The sequence below is a fragment of the Desmodus rotundus genome, chromosome 6 (genome assembly GCF_022682495.2).
Source record: "Desmodus rotundus isolate HL8 chromosome 6, HLdesRot8A.1, whole genome shotgun sequence".
Lineage (NCBI taxonomy): Eukaryota > Metazoa > Chordata > Mammalia > Chiroptera > Phyllostomidae > Desmodus > Desmodus rotundus.
This window is the reverse complement of record NC_071392.1, coordinates 85,759,010-85,777,325: the sequence shown is the minus strand read 5'-3', so window position 1 is coordinate 85,777,325 and position 18,316 is coordinate 85,759,010. Positions and strand designations below refer to the sequence as shown.

The 18,316-nt window shown below is 50.0% G+C and overlaps 1 protein-coding gene across 3 annotated transcripts; it reads right to left on the bottom strand.

Moving 5' to 3' along the window:
* Positions 1-243: 243 nt before the first annotated feature.
* CASP2 (caspase 2) lies at positions 244-18,313 on the bottom strand. 3 transcript variants are annotated; one of them, XM_045182085.2, is made up of 11 exons: positions 18,192-18,313; positions 13,417-13,567; positions 12,959-13,126; positions 12,736-12,817; positions 12,080-12,174; positions 11,633-11,809; positions 6,576-6,704; positions 6,335-6,425; positions 2,807-2,956; positions 2,509-2,618; positions 244-2,338 (listed from the first exon to the last, which is right to left on the bottom strand). In XM_045182085.2, the coding sequence occupies exons 1-11, from the start codon at positions 18,224-18,226 to the stop codon at positions 2,207-2,209; spliced, it is 1,320 nt and encodes a 439-aa protein (XP_045038020.1). In that variant the 5' UTR covers positions 18,227-18,313; the 3' UTR covers positions 244-2,206. The 3 variants fall into 3 exon arrangements, with proteins under 3 accessions (XP_045038020.1, XP_024428627.1, XP_045038021.1); XM_024572859.3 differs by lacking the exon at positions 18,192-18,313 and adding an exon at positions 16,658-16,843; XM_045182086.2 differs by lacking the exons at positions 244-2,338; positions 2,509-2,618; positions 2,807-2,956; positions 18,192-18,313 and adding exons at positions 6,189-6,253; positions 16,658-16,843.
* Between the last annotated feature and the right edge of the window lie 3 nt (positions 18,314-18,316).

Here is an 18,316-nt window from a genome sequence, read left to right as displayed (position 1 = left end):
TTAGAGCTCTTCTGGCCATGAGACAGCCCAGTGCTGGCCATATTTAGGCCGTTGCCCACGGTCGTGCAGCTAAGATGGGCTCCCGGTGCAGATCTGTTCCTGCGAAAAGTGTGGCAGCAAAGTAAGAAGGGGTAGGCCTCCAAGGGGTGAGGAATGCTGTGGGGGACTGAGAGGAGTAAGTGGGCACCGCGCGATTATCTGCAGACAGACACGCCAGACACGCATCAGTAATAAATACGAGTGTTTATTTGGCACGTGACGGCAATACAACATCGTGGCAGTGGGACCTGGGAGGGTTTGTCGCCCAGATGCTTCCACGCAGCACTGACCCAAGGGTAAGCAGGACCCGGCGCCCGTCTCCAAACCACCTGGCTCGCGGAACGAGTATTCACCGAGCACCTCACCTACTACACAGGCCGAGCCCTGTGCCAGGACCTTGAGAGGTGTGGGGGGGTCGTCTCACACGCGACACGTCTTCAGGAACTCCTAATACTGGTGTGTTTCACACCGGTGGATGAAACAAAACACACGGGAAAATTCAGAGTACAAATACCAAACTGTGTAGAGTCAAAAGGTAGGATTCCCGCTAGGGCCGCTTCCTTCAACATTTACCGAAGCCCCGATATGTGCCAGAAATTGGGTAGATGCTGAACTAAAGAGACAAAGTTTTGGCTCCTATCGCGTTTACAACCTAGTAGGGGAAGACACAGATGAACAGGGAAGCAAGTAAATATATCATTACAGGCTAGGAAAAGCACAGCAAAGGGATTAAACAGAACACGGTAATAAACATAATCATGTTTAGAGAGAGAATGGCCTGAGGCCTCCCCAAGAAAGTGGATTTAAACTGAGATTGAGGGGCAAAACCACCAAAGCCACGAGTGGTGAGGGGTGGCACTTAGTAGGTCTGGGAGTGTCTGTGATGGTTCAGGACAGGAAAGCCACTGGAGCTGTCTCTTAGAGAGAGCCGCATGTGATGAAGTGTAAGGGGAAGGCGGGGGTCTCTGTAGGCCAAGGTAAAGAGTTTGGATTTTATTTGAGGTTTAATAAGAAACCAAAGGGTTCCAAGCAGGGGAGTGAGACAATCAGATTTTAATTTAAAACCCAAAAGTTGTCCTACAGATATTAGATGGAAGTCGAAGAGGCCGTCAAGAACAGGAGTACCCTGTCAGCACAGACAAAGATGGTCCTCGGGTAAACAACACATACACCTGTAATACAGCAGAGGCCTCCCTGAGTTGGGGAGGCCTAGGGGGGTGGGGAAATAGGCCCTATAAAATCAAAAGGGGACTTAGCACTGGAACAGAAAGCAGGAACAAGGTGCTACATCACATCCTTGAACAGCCAAATGATCCAAGGAAGTAGCATGTTAGACAGATTTGGAGGCAGCAGCTCAAAGGAGGAAATGAACAGGGAGAAACAGGAAGCAGGGAGGCGACAACTAGGCAGCTCACAGGAAGACAGGTGAGGTGACAGGTTAGATACCACTGTGCCTGGCTCAGCTGGCACTCTCTCTCTGCCAGGCCCGTTTCAGTAAGAGCTCAGAGGAAGGATCTTTGGGACTTTCCTGGGCAAAGACCGATGAGTGACAGATCCAAGGCACCCCAGCCCCACCTCTGCTGAAAGCTTGGATTCCTGAAGTCCAGAGCAGCCCACAGCGGCACTGAGAAGACTGTCCTTCCGAGGATGGCCCTGCCGCCCCGAAGGAACGCACAGATCATTTCCACACAGAGCAGCAGAGTGCGTCTCTGGCTCTGTTTGTCCCTTCAAATGCCTACATTAAATGAGGACACCTTCCAAACTCTCTTTCAGAAAAGTAGGCTGGGATATGAAGGACAGGAGGTGACCTCTGAGATGTCCTGACTGATGTGATAAAAGCAATGGCCAAAGTGCCACCGATAGGAGCTGGGGACCGGAAGGGAGCACACCCATTGAGGAGACCTCTCCCTTCCAGACGGCGTGTTCCCAACACCTGCTGCCAGGCTCCTCTCCCAGCCAAGCAAGCTCCTGGCAACCAGTCCAGCCAGGGCTCCCGGGGAGCGAGTCTCCCACAGCAGGAGCCAGCCTGCAGTCCCAGACTCCACTGCAAAGATGACAGGCATGAAACTGGCCTGGGGACTCCCAGTCCCTGAGGGGGACGGACAGAAACCCTAATCCCGAAAAGGCTCCACCACGCCTCCCGTGGTCCTGGACAACTGAGGTGGCCTCACACGGGAGGGTGGCCCGGGAACAGGTAGAGGTGCTGGCACAGGGTGCTGCAGTACTCCGACATCTCCTTGCACCGGTGGAACTCTGTGCCGGGGGCGTAGCCCTCCCGCTCCTTGATAAGTCCGTTCACCTGGAAAGGCAAAAGGAAAAAAACACCCAGGGTCCAAAGTCTGAGAGCCTGGCGTTTCCATGGTGTCAAAACCACAGGGAGGGTGGAGAGACTGAGCAAAGCAGGCAGGGAGAGGCAGGGGACACCGTGGGGGTGCATGAGGTTCACGGCGCCAGGTGGAGCTGACTCACCCTGACGAGCATGTCGGCCACGTGCGTGTCACAAGCCCTGTCAGAGAAGACTTGCGCGAGGGCCTCGATGTACCAGGAGCCCCGTTTGGTGTTGCGCATGGCGGCAGTCCCTGCAACCAGGACAGGAGCCACCACAGTGTGAAGGTCATGGTACACCCTCACCCACAGAGCTGGGCGTCCCAAACTAGTCGTCTGTGGCCCCTTGTGCCACCGCCCACCCCTCAGAGAGCCTCACGTGAGGAAGTGCAAGTGTGGAAGAGTGTAATGGTTCGGACTGTTCTTCTGGAATTGGCAGTACCTTTGAGGCAGGCGTAGCCACATATCATGTCCGAGCGAGTGGGCAGTCGCATCTTCAGCAGCTCCTGCCTACCAGCATCACTCTCCTCGCACCCAGGGGACTGGGTGTGGCTCTTTCCGTCCTGCAGGTCGACCCCACGATCGGTTTCATCTGTAGGAAGGTGGACAGAGTGGACAAGGATGTTATTTCCTCCCATCTCTCCTGGGCCCGACGCAGGCAAGCCCAAGGTCCCTACAACCTTGACTGGGAAGAGCCATTTCCAGCTGTTGCCTCCAACCTAGGGCTGATAAATTAAAACACAAAAAGCCATTATCCCCATTTGTCTGGGGGGGCACACAAACACCTGGTCTGAGCTGTCCAGTCTGTGGGCGGGGCAGGTGCTAAATCCCAAGCCCCTGGTGAACAGAACAAAAATGGTCTACATTCGCAATTCACTTGTTCACTGAACAATGTACCTGGGAAGTCACGGTGCTTTTTTATTGCAATACACAATAGAATACTGATGTATTTAGATTTTTAAAACATTGTTATAAAAGATTTTATGTATTCATTTTTAGAGGGGAAAGGAAGGTGAAAGAGAGGGAGAGAAACAGCAGTGTGGTTGCCTCGTGAGCACTCCCCACTGGGGATCTGGCCCACAACCCAGGCATGTGCCCCAGACTGGGAATCGAACCAGCAACCCTTTGGTTTGCAGGCTGGCGCTCAATCCTCTGAGGCACACGAGCCAGGGCAGATATATATAGTTTTATTGTAAGAGAAAAAACAAGTTACTAAACCAAAAATATGATGACTACATGTGTGCCATGTAAAAGTCACAACCTGGAATCTGGATTAATAAAAAGGTTATAAAACTAAGCATGACCGGCTGTTTCCAAGGCATTTTTGGTATTTTTAAAATCACTTACTACTTGTTTATTAATTTTATAAACCAAATCGAACCAGGCATCCAAGATTTAAGAGCGATTTAAAAGAGGAAAAACTTGAAGAACACTATTGTTCAGTTTTAGCAGTAGTTTCTCAACCCACCCTGAGCGCACGCCCAGCCTCCTGACCGAGGCCTAATCTATTCCCGGACTACTTTTTTGATGTTTCGTTTTGGGGGTGCTGAAGAGGGGGGCGCTGATAGGAAAGAGACAGGCAGGATACACAGCTCCTCACACCAAAGATGAAAAGTATGCTCTTTTACAACGCTGCTGTTCCACGCAGCATTCAAGAGAGCCTAAACGGAAAGGGAGGCTTGAAGACCTGTGGGGGGAAACGGCCAAGACTCACTGGTCCAATGGACATGTGCTGGGCAGCTGCCATATGCCAGGCACTATTTTGGTGTTAAGCCCTAGGGATCGAGCAAAGACTTCTGCCTCCTAGAGCTTCCACTCCAGCTTAGGAGGCAGTCGACTGGGCTGGGGGCGGCACTTTCTACAGACGCCGGTCATATTAACTAAATACAGTGAAGACAGGTGGGCTCGTTTTCAAGGACCAGCAGGCCCCTGGTCATCCCCCGAAGAATTTAGTTTTAGAGAGAAGACTCAGGTCACCCCAGGAAAGAGCAATTTCTCCCCACCCAGACCTCGGGATGTATGTGTCTCTGAATACAGGAGACAGTGATTGTGTCTTTACTTCATTTTATTTTGCTGGTGACACCTCCTGAAGGAACTAGGACAAGCTGCACGTGTCCCTCAAGGGAAAGGAGCCTGCTCTTTTGCCTTCAGGTCTATGAATCAATAAATGTCACTGGTTCTTTCTTTACGATATCCCCAAGTTTTCTACGTTATTGCGAGAACTTTCATCCCATTGTTCACTATTTATTAAGGGCTACCATGAGCCTATCAGGCAAGGCTTTGGGCCAGGAAGACAGCAGGTGAATGAAAGTCAGCTCCTGCCCCCCACCCCCATCCCTTTTCTTAGTACAGCTTCCTGCCACGGTGATGCCAGGAAATCACTAATTTCTTATTTATGCTCCCCAAAGCTCCATACGACTACCTGCCGAGGCCCCAAACTCTGAGCTATGGCTAAGGGTTTATAATCAGCTGGCTGACCTCATGCGGTCGGCCACACCTCACTACATACTCACAGATGCTGGGTTTTTAAATTAGATCCAGGCTTGCTCCTGACTCGGCATCCCATTTTTTTCTCGGTGGGGGAGGGTGCAGCATTCTCTTACCTTGCCATGCTTGTCCTATTACATTCCCTTACTCCCGCAAGGCTCTGTCTGCTACTCCACACCTATGGGTCCAAATTAAGCCTCACCCTATCCAGAAAATCTCTTCAAAGTGAGCTGACCTAAAATGGTCCATTCCTCACGGCTTACATCTTCCTAAGTATGGTCAGCATCTCACTAATTTCACCCTTGCCGACTTGGGGCCTTGGAACGATTCCACAAGTACTTCATGTACGCCTGCTTTATTTTCCTAGTAGTTAGCAGGCGCTTCGGAGAGACCGCAATTTTGTTCTTTGTGATACTACCTACAGTAGTCCTAGTCATGGTGTAGGACCTTAACAAGTTACATTCTTTGGTGGTATCAGGAGAATAAAAACAGTATTAATCATTTACATGCGTTGAACATGCAACAGATTAAAGAAATCATTTGAGTATTTGGACAGAGTGACCTCTGATACAACCATAAGCCCCCTGAAGGTGCTGGTCTTGTTATAACCGCCGTAGGTGGCAATTTCTTGTGGATTTACTAAGAGCCAGCTACTGTACTAAGCAAGCCCTTCATACATATTATTTCATTTAATCATCAAAACAACCCTATGAAATAGGCCTGATGATTATCTACACGTTATATTGAGGAGACAAAGACAGAGGGACATCAAGTGACTTCTCTAACGTGACCTGACTAGCCAGTGGCAGAGGCAGAATCTGACTGCAGTGAGAACTTTCATTCCTACAGGCTCCCTGTCCGGTGAGAGGCACGCCCGCGTGTCTGCTGAGCCTAGTCACGGAGTCCTGGGGCAGAAGGCTACGGGCCAGAGAGTAGAGGGAGGCCGCAGCTGAGGAACAGGGCTGGGGCCGACCTGGCACCCATTGCACTGCACGGTGCATGGACGATGAAGAGAAGCAGGGAGGAAAGGAGGGCAGGGCAGGTGAAAAGAGAAGAAAAAGGAGAGAGTAAAAAGGGAGACGAGAAGGCGGAAGGAAAAGAGGAAAGGGATAAAGCGAGAGGGACAGGAAGGAGAGATGGAAAATCCCTAACTAGGAGTAACAAAAAAAGCGCATCAGGGTTATTGATAAGCAATGAAAAAAGTCAAGAGTCCTCAGAAAAGGAGGCAAAGGCACCAACAAGAGTCTTGAGGACAGGGCATGGCGGTGCACAGAGAGCTGACCGGCCTGAGCGCCAGGGACTGCCAAGTCCCAGCACACCCCATGCATCGGGGACACTTACAGAGCAAGAGAGGCGGTGGCAGCAGTGAACAGAAGGAGGTGCCCAAGGGATCCAATAGCACCTGAGAGGAGCAAACAGGAAAGTGAGAGCTGGGGGGGCCGCCCAGGAGCCCCCTCCCAGGGCCGGCCCTCCAGGCACTCACCTCCACGGCAGGCCTGGATGAAGAACATCTTCGGCTTGTTCTGGAGGCTCGGGCAGCTGGCGTTGTCAAAGAGCCGAAACACCTCCTGCAGCTGCCAGGCGGAAGGAGGGGAGAAGGGAGGTTAAGGAGTCAGGAGGGCCTCCTGAGTCCTGTGCCCCCCCGCAGCGGCCAGCCCTGGGCAGATGGCAGCAGAGGGCGACACAGGCCGGCCTTAAGAGCGTTGTCTGCAGACTGCACACACCTGAAGCACCTTGCCGTCCACACCATAGACGCCGCCCTCCACGCCGTGAGAGAGGAGGGCCACTATGCAGGAGTCGGTGACACGGTGAGCGGGCATCTGGGCAAAATTCTGGAGTTTCTCTTGCATTTCCTGGAAGAAAGATACCTTTTAGTGTTCGCTGCCATCAGACCGCTTTTCTGTGGTCTGTGATAAGGGAAGGCACAGACCCCCTGCGAGGCTAAAGAAAGCACGGACTCAGCAGAAAATGCATGACCTCACACACAGAATTCTGAATGTAACTGCACAAAACTCAGATATGCTAACTCCTGGATCAGAGCAAGTCACTAATGAAGCCAATCGAGAGCCAGTTAACTTTGTCCATTCCCCAGCCACCAACCAGGCCCTTCTTTAGAGCAAATGGCCTCATACATGAATGGCATGGGGGGGACCACCTGCGGAGCTGTGAATGAGGGGCCCCTACAGGGCTGTAGGAAAACAACCCAAACCGCTCAGTGACAAAGGACTAACGGAACCATGATGACAGAGAGCTGAGGTGCCCAGACACAGCGATGGTGTCCGTAGAAAGCGCCTGTTCAGGGAGCGGCACGCTGTCTGGAGGACTCTGTCAGGGCCAGGACTACGTGCAGAGGCTGCAGGGTCAGGCAGACTGAGGTCTGATCCCTGGGTTCAAAGCTGGTACAAGTTGTGAGCCCCTCAAGGCTCCCCCACCCATTTTGTAGGGAAAGGAAGGACGTACAGCTGTGTCTGGCACATACTGCACGAGCCACCATTCATGTTATGTGCATGTCTAATGAACGGTAACATGATTATCGTTTTTTCACAAAAATAACCGTTCCTGGTTTACTTTGTAGTCCAAATCCTGCTCATCTAGCCCTGAGTTGCCATGTACGGGTATCTCTCTATCTTACACATTTAGCCCATCAATTGTAATAATCTGACACTGCTAACCCTACGTCTCCCTCTACCACTCAGTTGTCTCTCCTGGCTGAGAGAAGTTACTTTATTATGAATTTGAATGAACCATGATGAAGACAAATATGCCATCTGGGCAGAACAGTTCCCTTACGCAGCCCTTGACAAAAAAGCATGCCCTTCTGGAATGCACCGCAGTGGTTCTCACGGTGTGGTCCCTGAAACAGCAGCATCAGCATCGCCTGGGCACCCGTAAGAAATGCAAAGTCTTGGGCCCCCGCAACTGCGTTTTAGCAAGCCCTCGGGTGATCCTGAAATCAATACTCGAAGTCTGAGAACTACCAACTGATTTGGCTGCAACACAGCCGACCCTTGAACAATGTTGGGATCAGGGCACCAAAACCCCACAGTCAAAAATCCACATGTACTTTTGACTCCCCCAGAACTTACCAGTTGTCCTTCGGTATCTGTGGGAGATTGGTTCCAGGACCCCCCAAGGATACCAAAATCGGCAGATGCTCAAGTCCCTTAGACACAATGGTGCAGACCAAGGCATAAGTCGGCATTCCACATCTTTGGATTCCCAACAGTGATCCAAAAATACTGTTTTTGATCCGAGGTTGGCTGAATCCACGGATGTGAAGCCCAGAGATACAAAGGGCCGACTATGTATTTACTGGGGATGGGGGGGTAAAAAAAAAAAAATCTGCCTGTAAGTGGACCTGCGCAGTTGAAACCCATGTTGTTCAAGGGCCAACTGTACTCCTGTTTGCACATAACTGAGACTTCATTCTACAAGACTTGAAATTCTTCAACGTAACAGGAAATGGAGAAATCAAATATGTTGACAAAGTATGTATATTTTCTGGACGAACAGAAGCCAACCACAATGTTGCAAATCTTAAGGTGGCAAAAGACATTCAAAATTAATTCATTTCAAGAATATATAACCTCGAGGGAATCCATAAGTATGGACGCTCCTCTGGAGTTGACCGTAACAGAATTGAACATATAGTGGTTAGGTTTGCTTGTGCAAGGGAATACAAATACACGTGTGGCACCTACTCACAAGGCTTTAGAACTTCAGTGAGATGATTAGGTCAGTAGACAGAGGACAAAAAAGCCCAATGAAGGAACACACGCTTTGTAACTGAATTGATAGGACTAAGCCGCTCAATAAACGGGGATTCATCATTTGGGGGAATTTTCCCAAAGGTAGCATAGCTTCAGGTAGGATCTGTCGCTTTGTTTCTGGTAAAATCACAGTGCTTATCTAAATAGCAGTCTTCACCTGCCTGTGTTTTTGGCTGCAGGAGAAGAGAATAACCCTGAACCCTCTGGTATTCTATGCACAATTCTGTGGGAAGCTTTTCCTGGAAGGACCCATAGCTTGTCCCTATGCTCTCAAAGCAGCCTGTGACCCAAATGCAAGTTAAAAACCAATACCACACAGTAAGAGAATATTTGGCACTTCAAACATGTCTCATTTCCTCATACATGATGAGCTGTAATTCTAGAACTAGCAGCCTCACGGAGGAGACGCAGTGAGAACAGACTGAGGACGGAGAAAAACAGAAAACCAGCAGGAGCAGCAAGGACGCCAGTGGGCACCCACCAAGGACTGGGGTGGGGGGAGGGTTCTCTACGATGACACACTGACTCCAATTGTAAATGGAATTATCTCTGGAGTCTGAAGAAAAAAAATAAAGGATCTTAATTTTTTGGTTCTGTTTCTTTGCTCAACAAATAATTATGTAACAAGAGTTGAGTTTCTTGAGAGGACCTTCCGGAATGAATGTTGTGCCGAGGCCCAGGGGTCCACATCACCATATGCACTGAGATTACTGGACTTTAGCAAGACCTGATCTGCCAGAAGGGGCTCCACAGTGTTCTCCTCACGGTTCTGAGGCTTCGGAGCTGGCAGTGAGGCTACATGGAGGGCTACCCCCCAAGGCTCAGTCCTAAGGCTTTTGCTCTTGTTACTCAAAGATCTCATACTCTCATTAAATATTTTTCCTACACATGTAATTGCCAAACTCACAGCCTTGGTCTTGACTTCCTCTGAGGCCCTCAATTTCTACTTCGCTTTTCCACGCCCTGTACACGCGGTCATTCAACCACCAGGCACTGGAAGTACAACCATGGCATTTTACCCCTTCCCTTCCGGTCCACGACACTGTCCAGGCCGTCACCATCTCGTACCAGCACGACAATTTCCACTCCAAGCTGGATTTCCTGCCACTAGCCTCTACTCCCTTCTTTGCGATGGTGTCACATTAGTCTTCTGGAATCAGTGAATGAATAATGCATCACTTTCCATTCAAGAATCACTAATAATGTTCTAATGTCAAAATAAGGACGCCCAATTCCTTCGGGAAGACTTTCAAGGCCCGGTGAACATCCAATCTTATCTTTGGCATTCCCTTTGCCCTAGGCAATTGATTTATCCACTGGGTCCCTAACATCAGGCACACATTCCCCCCGCAATCCACCAGGGGTACTCCCTGCACCATGCCTCTCCTTGGTGGCCATCCTTCCAGGCCACTTCAAGTTTCCACTTACCCTTCAGACCCATCTACCCCGTCACTGTTTCTTTCTCTTAACTTCTATAGAAGACACGGTCTCTAATCTTGCCCAGTCCTTGGGAATGTAAGGGACGTGCTTCCTTTTTTCTGCTGATGTCAAGAGTTCCTCATCTAACTGAGGTCCCTAGAACCCAAGGCCCACATTTGAAATCCCTGGTGCCTGACACAGTCTGCCCCATTCTAAGGCACTCAAAATCGGACGCTACTGTGAGTGCAGTTACGGAACAACGTGACCAGAGAAGGAGAATCCGGGGTCCTGGAGTCTGCGTCAGGGTTAGCACCGGTAGGAATGGCGCTTGTGAAGTGGGCTCATGGGTCCCTCAATTCTAGTGACTGTCTCTGGAAACAACAGGGTACAGCGGACTTGGTGACTCAGGATCGTTCAGGATGGCATCTTTCACTGTCACGCAGGTAAGATCCCTAATGACTAGACACAATTTTGGAAAACCAGGACATCAATTCCTAGTGAAAGGAACGACTGGAGCGAAACCCGCGAGGGAACATGGAAAACATATGTTTTGTTCAGTGACTTTCTAACAGGATCCCCTGTGCAGGCATCATGGCTGATGCGCCAGCCTCGCTCCCTCCATGCCCAGCAGACCTGACTGAAGCAGCTGTTCCAGCCGTGGCTCTGTGGCCAGGGTGGCGTTACTGCTCTGCACGGGCTGTCGCTGGGAAGGAGAATACTGAGTGCCTCCTGATGAAAGCGGCCTTGCCAAAAGCAGAGCAAATGCCTAACTTTTCTCACAGAAGCCAGACAGCTGAAAACCTGAAACGGAGACCACAGACAATGCGGAAGGCAAAACAAAGGCCCCTAACCTCAACAAATCAAAGCTCCCAGAAATGTTACCTTTACCACTGCCATCCCCGAAGGCAAGTTTAGAAAAGTACTATTATTCTGGAATCAAAGTGAAGGATTAGTGTTAATTCACCAAGAGGCTATTATCAATTTCAAAACAGACATAGCCAGAGGTAATAAAGCCAGATGTGCCGCTGGGGAGTCGAGGTTACTGAAGAACAACCCATAATGAAAATGCTTACGATGGGCAACAATCTAGTCCAGAAGTAACCCACCCTGAGATCTGCCTCATGGCCACACGACTGACGAAAAGGAACTTTTCCACAGGCCAATGTGTTAAACAGCTGCAAAACGGTACTTATCAGGGCAATTCCCACCAGTTTTCGTTTCTAAGAACTTTAGCTGCCAAAGTCACCTTTATGACAATAACTAGACTGTGCAGCCTGGCTTAGAACGGTCTTTCCGTCGGCCGGGTGACTCTCAGTGTCCCCCCACTTCCTGAGTGACTGGGAGTTGATCTGCTGGACATGGAAAAAGGAGAACACAACCGAGGACTTTTACTTGGGGAGACCACAGCTACCCCGAGAAGTCAACAGTGAAGAAGCTGGCTAACGCTAGTTTTTTCCTTTTACTAGATTGCAAGGTGGGAGGCAGAAAACAGTGAGCAAAAAGGTGAGGAGAGGAAGGGACTAGTACAACCCAGCCTGGCGGGCAGAGGAGGAGCAGCGGGCGTTTCTAGCCCCGAAGGTTGCATCGGGTACCTGCGCAGTCTGGTCCAGCAGAACGTGGACCTGGTAGCCCAAGAGCTTGAAGAGGGCGACTAGAGTGTTGTGGTCAACATCCCCTCCAGAGCGGAATTCCAGGTCTTTCTCTCCAGTGAAGTGCACGTTGCTCAGGACCAGGGCCAGGCCACGGGGCCGAGACGTCAACCTGTAGGCCTGGGGAGGGGAGGCCAATCAGAGTGTGAGCTAGAGGACACAAACCCCGTCCCCCTGGCCCTCCATGAGACATGTCAAGAAAACGAAGACATCATATTCTCTTGAACTCCACCAGGTCAAGACAGAAACATGCCCACGGAAGACATTCCATCAGCAAAGACTTTCTGACTAATAACAGGGGAGAAAATGTACATGCAAACCAAGTTCAGATGCCCGAGAAGGGCGTCTCATTTCGCAACTCTTTTCCTGTTGCCATCTTGCCAGACTCACCAGCTGGGAGTGTGCTTGATAAAACTCCAGAGTGCAAGGCTTCACCTGAAGGCAGGGCGGGCCGTCTCCATTGTCTGGGGAGTGTTCCACAGCATCTGCGGCACAGGAAGCCAACAACTAGCACACGATCTACGCACCAACCCTAATACCTCGTAAATGCAGGAGCCCTTTGAACTGGGGTTGTAATCGTTACTGGTCTTGCTCACTCCCGGAATTTTAAGACCCACTGAGGCAGAGACCTGTTGACTTAGCCTGCATATAGCTGGTGCTCACCTCACTGAATGACTGAATGAGATGAGCCAACAGCCTTGTTCTAATCACGAAGTGACTCAGTCAGCAGCCCAGTGGCCGATCATGTAGTCTATTCTCATTTTGTAACAGCTCAGCTTTATAGAGGAGACAGGCCAACCGTATGCAGGAATTTCCTACCTCTACCAGTTGCTCCGAGGGCCAATTACCATAAAAACACCATCTGGGATGGAAGGGAAATAGGCCTAACCCATACCCCATCTAACTGCTCTGCCTGTCCCGAACAAATTCAGCGAGGAAACTGTTCCCGAGATGCACGAAAACAGGTATCACACTAGGGCAGCCAGGCTCCAGTTAAGAAAAGGGCAGTCGATTTGTGGGACCTGTTTTATCCCATCGATTCTCACCTGCAGACAGGCGGAGCTGCTTGTGAGGGGGACAGGACTCAGACACCGGCAAAGACAGACCCAAGTCGTAGTCACGGCTCAGCTGTAAGAAATCAGGACCCCATGCCAGTTCTTAGGGAGATGGTCCGGTCCAAATGAAACCCAGGTCTTGTCTCCCGTTTCAAAAATTCCTTCCCCCCCGAACTAACCCTTCTTAACACACTACACGTCTAGGGCTCCATACCGGTGGGGGCACGTGCTGAAGACCAGAGAGGGTGGAGAGCAACAGATCCTCCAGGTGACTCTGCTTGGTCTCCCTCAGGGCCACACAGAAGGCATCAAAAGCCTGGGGACCCCTCTTGGGCAGCAAGTTGAGGAGCTCCACATTCTGGCTGAAACTGCCCACTTTGGCCTACGATACAAGAATAAAACACCTACTCACGTATCTGGTTATAATTCTATTTCTCCAGATGAGCTTCCTGAGAATGTCATCACCCATCTCAAGAATTCCTTTCATAAAAAAACAATACAGGTGAAGCCCTTCCCATTATTCCCGAGGTACATATCTTTTCTGCTCAATGCTCCAGGGTAGAGGGGCATTGTCGTTTCCTTACAAGGGTGCTGCCTGCTTTGCCCACGGTATCAAGCTCTGTTCCTACTTCTACAACCAATTTACTCAGCTTTTCCCTCTCATCTCCATACCTGAATGTGCTCCCTCATTTCCAAGGTGATGATGTCTTTCTCCAGGAGATGTTCTAACAGTTCACTCAGCAACAGTTGCTTGGCCAGCACCACTCGGTTCTTTTTTAGAGCTTCCTGGTGGTCGGGATGCATGCCGCACACGCCCAGTACCCTACCAATAAACAGGCAGAGAGAAAGGCTGCCAAGTACGGAAGATGTGGAGGGAGGAAGAACAAAAGGGACAGGACTCATAGTAACCAAGATTAGGCATTTTTTATCGAAACTGGTTGAAGTCAAAGAAGTACTGAGCAGTGACACATTGAACATAAGGAAATGATGTACGTGATTCTTTATGGAGTGGGTTCCACCGAGAGCATCCCCTGAGACAAACAGTCTGTCTAGGGGAGGGACATAGCTACCTTCACAGAAACATACACAAGCACACACATATTCCTGAGAAGGAGTATTCCTCTGACAGACCAATTGCAATCAAGAGATTATTCCAGAAAACACTTCACATTACTTATTCAGGCTGCTGAAAGTGACATAAGTTAAAGGATCAGAATCCTTTAAAAACTGGGTAAGGAGAAAGTAGGAGAGAAAGTCACAGTAAATACCAGCAACGGACATGATCGCCCTAATTTGAAATCGCTAAGGGTTAAAGCACATGAAGGCTAAATTATTCTGGTAATTGCGTTTACTAGGGATGTCTTCGCTTCGACGTTTCCTTAGTTTTGCTCTCGGTTTGGAAAGAGGTCTGTTTCTGTTTATGAACTAAAAGAATCCCATTTCAGTGTATATCCTCTATGTGCCTAGTTTATATAAATCCAGACCTCGCCAGCCTGTTCAGTCAGTTTCCAAACATAGGACAACAGCATGGGCCGGATGGCAGTGAGAAAGGAATATGGTAATAGCTTCAGTTTACAACTTAAAAGCCTATTTAAAGATCCATCCTCATTTCAAAGATGTTAAAATGTGCATCTTAGAATCAGTGAAATAGCCCACATTTATAGGATGTACTTGGTTTAACTCTAGGCTAGAGATTTATAGTTAGAGGAGTGAAAAGCATGGTCTTGGAAGAGCTGAGAGAGACCCAGAAGGATGGCATGTGGGACCCTAAGGCAGGGGCAGTGGTCAGGAAAACATTCCCAGGGTTGGGTGTACTTCACCCAGGCAGGTTAAGGCTTAGCCAACTCTGGTTAAAGTTTGGGCCGGGAACAGCGATATTTGGAATTCCATTTTAACTTTTTCTTTCTTGGAATACTCCCGTTACCCTAAACTTTCAGTAAAAAGCTGCTACAACAACACAGTCTAGCAGGGGAGTCCAACCTGCCGCCCGCGGGCTGCATGCGGCTCAGGATGGCTAGCAGTGCGGCCCAACACAAAATCATAAATTTACTTAAAACATTGTGAGATGTTTTGTGTGTGTGTGATTATATGTCACAATGCATTTAATGTGTGGCCCAAGACGCCAAAAGGTTGGACACCCCTGGAGCAAAAACTCCATTTAAGAATCACTTTAAAAGACAGCAAAGCAGTAACAATGGTATGTGTGAAATCTGATAAAAATAAGTATAATTAGGCCAACCACAAGATAACAGCACACGCAGTGACCATCTAGCTATTTCCTTAGGATACACACCAAGGGCGGAGCAGGTTTACCCAGGTTTCCCCCAGCTTACCCGCAGTATTTCCTCCTCACAACTTTCTCCTCCCGGTAGGCTGCCTCTAACAGGCTGCCCCAGTTGCCTTAAACTGCGCCCAAAGCTAAGCCACCAAACTTGTTTCCATTTGAAAAACGTGCAATTTTCTTGTCCCATTCCTTGGTGAAACCTTACCCTATCCTGGGCCTCTGGATGTGAACAGACATTTTCCAGGATAAAAATCTAAGGACTAATTTTAAACTTACAACATTCTACTTCTGTAATGTTTGAAATTGTTTTATGTACAGTAAGCACAGCTGTAATCTGGTTTTAGGAGAAACCAGTGCTTTCTTTTAGTTCAATTGTATTTCCCTTGTGACTGTAAAAGACTGTTGGTGGGCTACAGTTTGTTTCAACAGCCCTTTTCTTGGGAGGAAGTTTGAGTGTTAAAGCCATTTGTAAAAGGCTCCGCCACACTCATTTTAGTATGTACCTGTTGCTGTTAACCTTTGATGAATAAAGACCTAAAACAAACAACAAAAAAACAACTTTCCCCTCCCTTGGGGCCCATTACACCACTGTCTCCACATCCCCTCTCTTCCCGAGGGGTTCCTGTTTCCTCCAGAGGACCTCTGACCTGTCCTTAAATGTTGACAGCTATTAAGAACCCCCCTGAAAGTACCTGTCCCCAGTCTGTCTTATCCATACTCACAATTCACTAATAGACCCCTGGTTCTTAACTCTTTCAGGTTCCAAACTTGAATTTTCAACCCAAAACTCCGTGGGTTTAATCTGAAGCATCATCTGTTCTCCCCACACCAGCTCCTCTCTGTATTCCATACTATGTGGAGAATCTCAAAGGAGGACTTTTCCAAAAGTAACCACCACCACCACCACCACCTAGAACTTTAGAACACGTCTGGGAGAGGAGGAAGTTCAGATAAGGACACAAACGCAGTCCTTCAGTCTTGATTCTGTGTACTCCTGCAGGTTCCAGTTCTGAAGTCCTAAATCTTCTGGGTCTGGACCAGAAGGCATTTAAAAATGTTCTCCTGGGTGATGTCTGCCATTAAACAATATAATTGGGGCAAAGGCGGAGACACACTGGGAACCTCCGTGTCCTTTCAAGATACTCACACCCCAAAGTCTGTGCTGATTGCTTTGAAAATTGGTCATTGTACCCAAAGCAATACGGCTCATGATATATTCAACCCAACTCAAATGCACATTAGGCAGGATGCCAGAATCTGCAGGTCTCATCGGCTAAGGGAACAGAGTATAGTTCTTCAGAAGGGAAGCAGGGTAAAGAAAGAGCCTTTTAAGTATTTAAAGATGGAGAATCTTTAACAGAAGCCGAGATTTGGTAGGACTGGAAGGAGCTCCCCTTGTTCAAAGCCCTCCTAGAATGGAAGAGTCGAGAATCGAGGGTGGTGCATGGAGGGGCAAGGCCGAGACGTGCGCCCCTGGGGGCGCAGCCTGGCTTTCCATCCTTGGCAGGAAGCACGAACAGGCTGCTTTTAGGGGTCCAAGGTGGGGGAGGCACCAGGGCCACACGGTTGGGACCCGCGATCCCCTTCCCTGGGCCCCACTGAGGACTCCCGGGATCTTCCCTGACTCACCTGCATCCCCTGTCAGCGGTCATTAGCCCCTTTAGGGGCAGAGCTGGCCGGGAGCCCGCGATCGGGGTCGCCATTTCTCGCTTTTCCCGGGCTGGGAGCGCACCGCCCACAACCCCAACAAACCGAAAGCCTTCGCGGCCTCAGCATCCCTCCCCGGACTGGCTGCTGACGACGCGCCTGCGCCCTACTTCTCTCTGCACCACCCCTACGCTAGGTCCCCTCGCCCCGCCCGTCGCCAGTGCGCGCGCAGGCGCAGAGCCTTGCGGTGGACCCGCGGTCCCAGGGAGAGCGGGCTGGGTGGAAAGGGAAGGGGCGGGGACAGAGCGAGGAGCCGCGCGCCCCCACGTGGGTACGCTATTGGTCCTGGGTTCCCGCGAAAATCTTGGCTCCCGCCCCCGACCTCCCATTCCGCCTTTCTGGCCTATTGCAAAAACTTTACAGAGACGTGAGTGGCCGACTTTTTACTTTATTGAAATGTTGGGGCCAGGGTAAGGAGGCGGCCGGGAGCACTAGGAGACGCTCGACGGATACGCGCGCTGTGACCGAAGCCCTGAGTGGGGAGCGTACCCTAGCGGAGGGTGGGTCAACGGTGATTGAGCCCCTCCCAATGGCTAAAACCTACAGCACAGCCGCAGAACATGATTCCAGACAATCTGGTCTTTTGTTGGGATCTGAGGAAGCAGGCCGGGGGCTGGGGTTCAGCGCTAGCGGTCAGCGCGAAGGAGTGAGCCTGAAGCGATTAGAGTCAGTGCAAGTGATTCCAGTATTTGGAAGTGATTCCGGATGACTAAGTATTCTTACGTGCTCCGCCACCCCTGCCTGCCAAGAAGCTCCCGCTTTATCCATGCTGACCCACCTATCTACCGTTCTCAAATGAGGAAGACCCTAACCATGGGGCAGTTTTACTCCACTGCTTCCCCACAGGATGGGGACCCTTCATTGGGCACTACTCTCTAGCCCCTGGGCCAGAAGTGCTTTACAGGGGGAGCGGGGGCCATCAGAGCTTTGCTCCTCCTGTGGGCTGGGCACACTCCTGGTCACACTCAGCCCACCCTGTCTACAGACACACGGTCCCCCATTGTGTCTACACGAGGTCTCCCACCCCTCACCAGCAGTTGCCCAAGGTAGAATGAGACGTGTGCGGATGGCCTGGCTACCTTGTTTTGAGAAGGAATGTCATAGGCTTTGGGATCCGAACAGCAGAGTTCAAGTTATTTTTATGCTACTTACTAGCACTGTGCCCCTGTGCAAATAAACTTCTCGGATCCTTGGAATCCTCATTTTTCAAATGAGGATAATAATACCTCACGAGGCTGGGAAGCCCAAGTGATCTAATAGAAGCAAAGCACCAGGAACAGAAGCAACATAATTGTCACTTGGATGCTGATTCCTTTCTTCCTTCCCCAGATTCTCTGGATCACCGCCTCCTCTTGCCCTCAGTCTAACTCTGGAAATAGGGGAGATGGGTAAGGTTTCTGAATGTTGCCTGAAAATTCAAATTGTACCACCTACATCTCAACTGGGAAGGGCTTACCTTAGCCTGACTCCCCGCTGGGTTAAAGTCCCCATTCGTGATGTTCCTGATATGTAGAAGGCACTAGGAAACGAGGTCAAGTGAACAAGTGGGTCTGGCGCAGAGAGATGATATATCCTGGGAAA